The 11,083-nt window shown below is 34.1% G+C and overlaps 2 protein-coding genes across 8 annotated transcripts in view; both read right to left on the bottom strand.

The window, feature by feature from the left end:
* Nucleotides 1–1,401: 1,401 nt before the first annotated feature.
* On the bottom strand, nt 1,402–6,697 carry LOC112905856. The gene is made up of 3 exons (XM_025979086.1): nt 5,444–6,697; nt 5,112–5,372; nt 1,402–1,687 (listed from the first exon to the last, which is right to left on the bottom strand). The coding sequence occupies exons 1-3, from the start codon at nt 5,488–5,490 to the stop codon at nt 1,402–1,404; spliced, it is 594 nt and encodes a 197-aa protein (XP_025834871.1). The 5' UTR covers nt 5,491–6,697.
* A 1,257-nt stretch (nt 6,698–7,954) lies between these two features.
* LOC112905865 overlaps nt 7,955–11,083 on the bottom strand; it is an 8,301-nt gene continuing 5,172 nt past the window's right edge. For all 7 annotated transcript variants that reach the window (XM_025979124.1, XM_025979122.1, XM_025979121.1 and 4 more), the window contains 2 exons: nt 8,281–9,538; nt 7,955–8,209 (listed from right to left, as the gene is read on the bottom strand). In XM_025979124.1, coding sequence (XP_025834909.1) covers nt 8,195–8,209; nt 8,281–9,538 — 1,273 coding nt within the window. In that variant the 3' untranslated portion in view covers nt 7,955–8,194. The remainder of the gene's footprint in view (nt 8,210–8,280; nt 9,539–11,083) is intronic.

Below are 11,083 nucleotides of genomic sequence, written 5' to 3'. Positions count from 1 at the left end.
CATCATCATTTTATATTAAAATACTTACAATCCCATTTTGTTTCTGATCTGTTACACATTGTAATAAGAGAAAGAAATAGAATCCATAGTTTTTTTAGCTTTGGGTTCATCTAATAATTTTGGAGTATAGGCATTTATCAGCACACTACAATATCTTATAGTTTTAATCTAATCTAGGTCTACACCTACCCCTCCTAACTTTCGTTTCTTTAATATGTCTCTGACTAGACCTTCATGCCTAAGAGGGTTGTCCTACCAGCCTATCTCGCCTATTTCTTATTGACTTCCATAGAGTCCTCTGCTCTCTTACTCTTTCTAATACCTCTTAATTTATAACCTTCTCTATCCAGGGTATCCTCATCATTTGCCTATAACATCACATTTCGAACGCTTCCAACCTTTTCTTTTCCGCCGCGCCCACTGTCCATGTTTCGCACCCGTACAACGCCGTGCTCCAGACATACACCTTTAACAACCTTTTTCGAATTTCTAAATTAAGCGTTCGCGAGCATGGAAGTGACTTCTTTTTATTGAAGGCAGCACGACCCTGCACTATCCTCTGTTTTATATCCCTACTACTCCTTCCGTCCTGACTTATCTGACTTCCTAGATACCTGAAATCGGACACTTCTTCTAATTTTTCTATCTTTATATTCGCTCTTTCCCTACTTTTCCCTCCTTTGCAAACCAGTATTTTTGTTTTAATTTTATTTATTTTCATAACAGTACTGTTTTGTCAAACCGCTTCCATTTTATTTAATGCTACCTCCTTTCTAGATGCTAATACTCCTATATCATCTACAAATCTAAGCATATTAATATTTTGCCCCTGTATATCTATCCCTACAGTTGTACTGTCTTCAATGATGTTGATCGCGTCTTCGATGTATAGATTAAAAAGTAGTGGTGACAGTGTGCATTCCTGTCTGACTCCTTTCTTAATATTTACTTCTCTACGTTGCATCCCTAGCTATATAACTGCCTGTTGCTCTTTATACAAACTAAGTATCACTCTTCTATCTTTGTAACTCATCCCTACATTTTTAAGTATATTTAACATTTTGTTCCATTTATCATTGTTAAAAGCTTTTTCTAAATCTATAAATCCTATGTACACCCTCTCTTTTTTTTTCTGTCGTTTTCTCTATTGTTACCCGGAAATCTAGAATGGCCTCCCGCGTTCCTTTATTTCTTCTAAACCCAAATAGATTTTCCTAGCGTCCTACATGTTTAGAATTTCCCCCTGTATCCCATCTACACCTGACGCCCTATTATTGTTTAAGTTTTTTAATGCTACATCGAACTATGACATGGTCTAGATAAATTCCAACAACTTTCTTTCTCAGATTATCCAGACGTTACTGTATTGAGAAACTACATCAGCCTATTTGTGTGTCATTATTATGAGCAATCCTGTAACAGTATAATGAAATTTACCTCCTCTCCACATCTTGTACACGATGGTGCAGCAGGTGATACCATCTTTTTGCGAGATGTAGGACAGCTACATGGACCAACAAAAGAAAGCAAATGTTCCTTCATTGCCGTGGTCATAGGATCTTCCGTATCATTACAATTACACCTGCAGTGGTGTACTGCATCGGAACCATAAACGTAAGGAACCTCTTTGTAACTTTCAGGCACATTTTCCTTTCGTGGACTGCTATCACCAACTAATTGAGGATAACTAAATAAAAATAAATAGCTACAATATATAGAATTATTTCTTAATAACTCATTAATATAAAATACACTTGAAGCAAAAGTAATGTGTTATGTGAAACTTGAATTTAACTCTAGTTGAAAACCATCTTGAGAGACAATTTTTTGACCTGAGAAGTATCCAGTATCTATCAACCTGAAGCCTGATTGTTTATTTATTATCATTACTTACAATAATCATTCATTAATCAAATTCTCTTCTAATTTAAACATTTTGCGCTTACCATCGCTCAGAACGTTTTTTAAATTCAAGTAAATAGGTACTCCTTACTAACAAAGGGCTGATAACCAACCCAAATAGGAAAATATTTAGCTTTAATTTAGGTAAAAGCATTTGATACCGATCTGTACCTAAGTTGAACTATTTAGAAATGGATAAAGCTACTTTCTAGGCTCCTTCCACTTAAATATAACTAGAGATGTGCAAAATGGTTTTTAAAAGTATTTAAATACAAAACTTTTTTAATTTGGTATTTCAAATGTAAAATACAAAATAGATTTCTCTTTTGTGTTTTAAATGTTACATGCAAAATACGTATTTTCAAAATACTTTTTTGTAGTACCTATTTAATTTCCTATATGGACTAATGAACAGTGGATTGATAGGATGTGCAAAGAAGTAGAAAAAAGTTTGAAGTAGGTAAAACCGATGAGGCTTATAATATAATTAAAAGGAATTTTAGAGATGTAGGGTACAGTAGTAATAATATAAGAAACGAGGCAGGAGTCATTCTGATAGAAACTGAGGAAAAGGCAGATATGTGGAAAGAATATTTAGAGAATCTATACGCAGACCCTGAGCTAGGAGAGATATTAGAGAACGAAGATAGTGTGGAGATAGATGAGCTACGTTATCCCATAATGAGAGAAGAGTTCGATATAGCAATAAAAAACTTAATGAATAATAAGGCATCAGGTGTAGATGGGATACAGGGGGAAATTCTAAAACATGCAGGAAAAGAGATCGTATGGTTAAGCTAGTTAGTCACATTTACGAGACGGGGAAACTTCCAGAGGATTATAAAGGAAACGTGTGGTAGTAACCATACCTAAAAAGAGAGGCGCGGATAGGTGCGACACATTTAGAACAAATACCTTAACTTCCCATGCGTCAAAAATCTTAACTAGAATTGTACAGAAGAGGATGGATAAAAGGACGGAAGAACTATTAGGGGAAGATCAATTTGAGTTAGAAGAAATAAAGGAATGCGGGAGGCCACTCTAGCTTCACGGGTAACAATAGAGAAAACGATAGAAAAAAGAAAGAGGCGTATATAGGATTTGTAGATTTAGAAAAAGCTTTTGATAATGTTAAATGGGACAAGATGTTAAATATACTTAAAAATGTACGGATGAGTTACAAAGATAGAAGAGTGATACCTAGTTTGTATAAAAAGAAGAAGTGACCGATTTCAGGTATCTAGGAAGTCAGATAAGTCAGGACGGAAGGAGTAAGGGATATAAAACAGAGGCTAGTGCAGGGTCGAGCTGCCTTCAATAAAAAGAAGTCACTTCTATGGTCGCGAACGGTTAATTTAGAAATTTGAAAAAGGTTGTTAAAGATGTATGTCTGGAGCACGGCGCTATACGGGTGCGAAACATGGACAGTGGGCGCGGCGATAAAGAAAAGGTTACAAGCGTTTAAAATGCGTTGTTACAGGCGAATGATGAAGATACCGTGGATAGAGAAGGTTAGAAATGAAGAGGTATTAGAAAGAGTAAGAGAACAGAAGACTATGAAAGTCAATAAGATATAGGCGAGTTAGGTCAGTAGGACACCTTTTCAGGCATGAAGGTCTAGTCAGAGACGTATTAGAGGTAGAACCGGAAGTTAGGAGGGGTAGAGGTAGACCTTGATTAGATTACTGTTCGCAATTAGTTAAGGATATGGATTGTTCTAGCTTTAGGGAAATGCGAAGACTAGCGCAGGATAGGAAGGAGTGGAGATGCGTGTTCAACCAGTCTTAGAACTGACGACCTTATGATGATGATATTGACTTAAATATCAAATATTTATTAAGAAAACCTTGCAGGCTTTTTCTCAGTTTTAAAATATTGGGAGTTTTTCTAGACTAATAGTTTCTTCAGTTCAGTAACAAATAATTCTTCTATACCTAGGCTTCCTTATTTACCTTTGTCAACCGTTTTAATTGGAATAATGCCAAAATAATTTGTTTACCGTGAAAGATCAGAGCCAAAATAGGGTTGCAAATAATTTTATTGATATAAAATCGACATCAATCATATTATCAAAATATTTTGTTTCTGGTCTCTTATACATTGTAATAAAAGAAAGAAATGGAATCCATAGTTGCTTTAGCTTTGGGTTCATCTAATAAGTGACGTTTTCGGAATTGTTTTCTAAGAATTTTGGATTATAGGCATTTGTTAACACACCACAATATTTTGTAGTTTTCAGTTTTACACATCTGGCGTATATCAGTTCCACATTACTTTGCAGTTTGTTTTGTCGTAATTCATAGAATTTCGTAGTTCCTTGCTAGAGGTAAGATAAGTGGCGACTTGGCGGGTGCTGAACCCGGAAAACAATATCGATCCAATATTTTAGATTATCAATTTCCTAGGAGTTTAGATTTCTTTGGGCTTTCTTCAATTGAAGAATTAGAAAGCCTTCAACGAATGTCTCTTCGCTCATTTTTCAAACTTCTAATACCTTCAATGGCCAATGTGAGCAACTTTCGTTCATCACTACATAATATAAAACAAAGTCGCTTTCCCGCAGTCTGTCCCTATGTATGCTTAAATCTCTAAAACTACGCAACGGATTTTGATGCGGTTTCTTTTAAAAGATAGAGTGATTCAAGAGGAAGGTTTATATGTATAATACATGCATAATGTAGTAGAGAAACACTGATAATTTTAGAGGTTTCTAATGTGATGTCGTAAATAAACACATTTTTTGCGCTTACATTGCAAACNGATAAGACATACCTCCATTTTATCAGGTCCATTACTCCTGGACAATATGGGTTCATGTCTAGCAAATCAGCTATATATTCCTCTAATACTAACTTAATTTAGTTTATCATCAATATATTATTACTATTATCAAAAAAATCACGATCAAGATAAGGTTCAAACTATTTTCGTTATAATATATGCATCAATTTACGTCAAACTTAGTACAACCGACATGTAAGGACTAATACTTGTGCGTTTGAATCAGGAATTAAAACAAATGGAAGGATTGTATCCCAAAACGCAAACCATTACGAAATATTTATCTTAAAGGCTAATTCAATTAAGTTTGACTTGAAGAAAACTGTTCTAATCCTATCAAAGGACAAAAGGTAGCCATAATAATATTTGAGTGTTTTCACTAAAAAGGATTTGAATCGAAACTGTAAATACTATTATTAAGTTCCAACCTGCGTAATCCAGATTGCCGCTGTTTCCAAAACTCGTTCAGTTCCTTCATGAAGGGAAGAGGTTTTGGAGGACCGTCTTTTCTACATCGGCCATGCCCAGTATCCCTCTTTAAATCCTGTGAACCATCGTAACATGGATTCCTTGTATTTTTATCATTTTTATGATTATCCCTAATACCATGCTTGGAAGAACTTTCTCTTTGTGGTGATTCTCCAATATTAAATAAATCAAGAGAATTGAATTCGTCAGGTACGATATCCCTGTAAACGATATAACGAGAGGGATCAGACGAACTACTAGCTACCACATTCCTAATCCCCTTAAGATTTACCCCTTCACAACCCTCGAGGCAACTAGAACCACTCGCGTGTTTTTCATTAAAAGAATCCCGTGTTTTACACTTGTTATTTTCCTTTTTTAACAGTGAGCATTTATCTTCTTCATAATTAAATGCAACAAGATAATTTTCGTAAGTCCCGCAATTCTCTTTCCGGTAGATATGGCGTGAACAGTATGAATTGCTTTTGACTAATATTCTTTTGTTTAGAACGCATTTTTTTCTAATGGAAATTTCACTTGAAGATCTCCGAATATTACTGTCTTCGTTCACAGCTTTTGTGATGAATATGTAGAATGAGCTCCTACTCAATTTATTTATAAATAAAACATTATGTTCATCATCTGAACTTGGAGAATGTGAAGATGCATCACTAGAATGACATTTATTTCTGAACAGTACTTGGCAATCATAATTTTTCCCTGGCTTCATGTTATGCTTATCTTTTGTGGTATATTTAAAAAAAGAAGGAATACTTTTCGATAAAAGTAAACTTCTTTTCGTTCTGTGCTGTGTTAAATCTGTTACTGAAGTTTTCTTAAGACAGCAGTGGGTTTTATTTTTTATTAGACGATTTTGTTCTTTCTTTAATTTTACTATTCTTTTGTTTTCATCAAAGCATTCCACAACATCTTTAAAGTCAATTTTTTTGTAACACATTCTTTTACTTCTAATATTGTTATTACAATTACGACTGTTGTACTTCTGGTTTGTATAATATTGATCAATATCATGAGTGTCAACATACTGATCTATCTTCAAAGTCTTGTTACTAATTAATGCTGTCACAGCTTTATCTGCTTTTGGACTAACAAGGAGTTCGTAATTAACAGCAACATCAACAAAGCGTTTGTTGTTGTTTTGTTCAATGATTGTTCTTTTGTTAATATTTTTTTCTGACGTGTCTGATTTGCTTGTAATGTTTTTGCTTTCGCTTATTGTATTACTAAAACTGCTAGTTTTTAGGGTGAAATTCCAACAACGGCTTTGGGATGTATCACGGCCACAACTGCTACATTTTACATATCTTTTTTGTGGACTAGTTCGGTTATAAATATTGTTTTCAATTATCTCATCGCTGCTCTTTTCTGAATCAAATCGCCTTATAAAGAAGATTTTAATAGATTTCTCTAAATCTTCAGATATCGAAGATTCGATTATTCCCTTCTTTTTCAACTGTTCATCGATGTAACGTGCGAGCCATTTCAGTTTTGATTTATCTTTTCGTCGTTTTCTCTTCTTTTTCATGGTCCTGTCAATTACCAAAATTATTTTGAAAATCTTAACGGAAGACTGAAATTGTATAGCTTTGCTTGAAGTCCCTTAACGGTTTCATCTTCATCACTTTAGTGTTAATTTCCACTTTTGATTTCTTTTATACTCCAATTTTACAACAAAAAAAAATGTTCACTACAAGACACGGACTTCCTTAACGATCTGATTACTTTAAATTTTGTTGGGAGTATGTAAAGTTGACGATGTGACAAAAATTTTTTGTTCAGTCATACATATAATTCATTCAAAATATTGTTAAAAATGGAATCGTAATAAAGAAAAACTCCCACGTCAAAAGGCTAGCAGCAAAAACAGTAGACGGTACGCATAAAGTTCATCAGACATAATATAGATCTTACATTTTTAAAGTAGTCACTTCATTCTATTTACGTTATAGTTTCTTTATTTCAGCAACAAATAATTCTTCTATATACTTCCTTATTTGCCATTGTCACCCGTTAAACATAAAAAAAAAAAATTCATGAGCATGTTACAATGAACTGATTTTGATTTGATTCATTCCCACCAGCCACTAATGCTGGTGGGCGGGCAGCCCTTCGGACTACGCCGGAAGATAGGGCGGAAGACTCTCTTCAGATTCCTTTCAGGAATCGTGGGGGTGGTGGTTCGAGTGAAAAAGATGAGACGGACGAAATGAAGACAAAAGATAATAAAAGATTTTCTGCGGAATATTACTGCCCTAGGCATTTTCCTAAATGATCCAAGGAAACAACAGAAAAACTTGGATCAAGGCAGACGGACCCGGAATCGAACCGGCCATGCCGCTCGGTAGTATATGATATTCCTCCATTTTATCAGGTACATTACTCCTGGACAATATGGGTTCATGTCTGGCAAATCAACTATATACTGCTCTAATACTAACTTGATATAGTTTATCATCAATATATTATTATTNTCAAGATAAGGTTCAAACTATTTTCGTTATAATATATGCATCAATTTACGTCAAACTTAGTACAACCGACATGTAAGGACTAATACTTGTGCGTTTGAATCAGGAATTAAAACAAATGGAAGGATTGTATCCCAAAACGCAAACCATTACGAAATATTTATCTTAAAGACTAATTCAATTAAGTTTGACTTGAAGAAAACTGTTATAATCCTATCAAAGGACAAAAGGTAGCTATAATAATATTTGAGTGTTTTCACTAAAAAGGATTTCAATCGAAACTGTAAATACTATTATTAAGTTCCAACCTGCGTAATCCAGATTGCCGCTGTTTCCAAAACTCGTTCAGTTCCTTCATGAAGGGAAGAGGTTTTGGAGGACCGTCTTTTCTACATCGGCCATGCCCAGTATCCCTCTTTAAATTCTGTGAACCATCGTGACATGGATTCCTTGCATTTTTATCATTTTTATAATTATCCGGAATATTGTGCTTGGAAGAACTTTCTCTTTGTGGTGATTCTCCAATATTAAATAAATCAAGAGAATTCAATTCGTCAGGTACGATATCCCTGTAAACGATATAACGAGAGGGATCAGACGAACTACTATTTATCACATTCCTAATCCCCTTAAGATTTACCCCTTCACAACCCTCGAGGCAACTAGAACCACTCGCGTGTTTTTCATTAAAAGAATCCCGTGTTTTACACTTGTTATTTTCCTTTTTTAACAGTGAGCATTTATCTTCTTCATAATTAAATGCAACAAGATAATTTTCGTAAGTCCCGCAATTCTCTTTCCGGTAGATATGGCGTGAACAGTATGAATTGCTTTTGACTAATATTCTTTTGTTTAGAACGCATTTTTTTCTAATGGAAATTTCACTTGAAGATCTCCGAATATTACTGTCTTCGTTCACAGCTTTTGTGATGAATATGTAGAATGAGCTCCTACTCAATTTATTTATAAATAAAACATTATGTTCATCATCTGAACTTGGAGAATGTGAAGATGCATCACTAGAATGACATTTATTTCTGAACAGTACTTGGCAATCATAATTTTTCCCTGGCTTCATGTTATGCTTATCTTTTGTGGTACATTTAAAAAAAGAAGGAATACTTTTCGATAAAAGTAAACTTCTTTTCGTTCTGTGCTGTGTTAAATCTGTTACTGAAGTTTTCTTAAGACAGCAGTGGGTTTTATTTTTTATTAGACGATTTTGTTCTTTCTTTAATTTTACTATTCTTTTGTTTTCATCAAAGCATTCCACAACATCTTTAAAGTCAATTTTTTTGTAACACATTCTTTTACTTCTAATATTGTTATTACAATTACGACTGTTGTACTTCTGGTTTGTATAATATTGATCAATATCATGAGTGTCAACATACTGATCTATCTTCAAAGTCTTGTTACTAATTAATGCTGTCACAGCTTTATCTGCTTTTGGACTAACAAGGAGTTCGTAATTAACAGCAACATCAACAAAGCGTTTGTTGTTGTTTTGTTCAATGATTGTTCTTTTGTTAATATTTTTTTCTGACGTGTCTGATTTGCTTGTAATGTTTTTGCTTTCGCTTATTGTATTACTAAAACTGCTAGTTTTTAGGGTGAAATTCCAACAACGGCTTTGGGATGTATCACGGCCACAACTGCTACATTTTACATATCTTTTTTGTGGACTAGTTCGGTTATAAATATTGTTTTCAATTATCTCATCGCTGCTCTTTTCTGAATCAAATCGCCTTATAAAGAAGATTTTAATAGATTTCTCTAAATCTTCAGATATCGAAGATTCGATTATTCCCTTCTTTTTCAACTGTTCATCGATGTAACGTGCGAGCCATTTCAGTTTTGATTTATCTTTTCGTCGTTTTCTCTTCTTTTTCATGGTCCTGTCAATTACCAAAATTATTTTGAAAATCTTAACGGAAGACTGAAATTGTATAGCTTTGCTTGAAGTCCCTTAACGGTTTCATCTTCATCACTTTAGTGTTAATTTCCACTTTTGATTTCTTTTATACTCCAATTTTACAACAAAAAAAAATGTTCACTACAAGACACGGACTTCCTTAACGTTCTGATTACTTTAAATTTTGTTGGGAGTATGTAAAGTTGACGATGTGACAAAAATTTTTTGTTCAGTCCTACATATAATTCATTCAAAATATTGTTAAAAATGGAATCGTAATAAAGAAAACCTCCCACGTCAAAAGGCTAGCAGCAAAAACAGTAGACGGTACGCATAAAGTTCATCAGACATAATATAGATCTTACATTTTTAAAGTAGTCACTTCATTCGATCCACACATGAGTGTCAACATTTCCTGAGGAAATGTTTTACTGAGTGCCGACTTACATTTTTGTATGTGAAAGTGAGACTGCCTATCTGTACGACTGGGTGGCTACATTGTAAAATAGTCAAATAGTCTAGTCGCAGAGTCGCAAAAATAAGCACTTTGCCGTTTGCTAGGTTAACTATGATATTCAAGAAACTCCCATTTTTGAAATTAGGTATTCAATAGTGCGAACATACACTCTCATTTATACAATCAAAAATCTGACTCAATACCTACTAAAGAAGTAAATGAATCATCAAAAAAAGATACTTGAGATTCACATTCTTGACATTCTACTCTCATTTTTATGCATTTAAAAATGGGAGGCCACACTAATCACTTGACTTTATGTATGCACTCAATGTCTCTGGCTAACTGGTGACAGATATACAAGGAGTTAGGCTTTAATAGGCCGCATTTTCTGGATAATGCTTGAAGATTCGGACGTGATGGCGGTGGTATAGGATTTTTTCTCCTTCGGAGAGAACACCGATGCATCCTCAGGGAAAACAACAAGGGCATAAAGTTCTCGTACCTTCTGAGATTCCATGCAACCGCAGCGTTCCCTAAGAATACCAGCCGCAATGGTCTCCACTCATCGAAGGAGAAGCAATCCTAGATCACAGCTATCAAACCTGAATGTCGGGCATTATTTATTCGCGGAGATGATTTTCACGTATGACTTCAGTAAAGACAATCTTGACCGTTAAGGGAGTTCGTGCGAACGATGTATTTCGGCATGCCTACATTTGGTGCCTAATACATAACAATGAAATTGAACATTCACAAGTGTCGTCAAGAAAATGTAAAAAGATATTTCCTCATAGTTGGTAATAATAATTCAAAAGTAATTTTTCAAACACACTGATTGAAAGTATTTCAGGCAATCTAAATATATCTGAAAACTATTATTAAATGGAAGTAGATAATTTTTTGGCAAGTACTCATATTCAATTGCAGACTAAGACTAACGTATTTATTATATTTTCAATTTGAATGTTTTCTTTAGAAAAAATGTACGCAAGAATTGGTTTCGTATATTTTTTATGGTCAAATTTAATGACATAAATAAGTTGAATTTTCAAACACATTTTTTAAAAA

The sequence above is a fragment of the Agrilus planipennis genome, unplaced genomic scaffold, assembly GCF_000699045.2.
Source record: "Agrilus planipennis isolate EAB-ADULT unplaced genomic scaffold, Apla_2.0 scaffold26, whole genome shotgun sequence".
NCBI lineage: Eukaryota > Metazoa > Arthropoda > Insecta > Coleoptera > Buprestidae > Agrilus > Agrilus planipennis.
The sequence above is the reverse complement of the archived record's forward strand: the minus strand, read 5'-3'. Positions and strand labels throughout refer to the sequence as shown.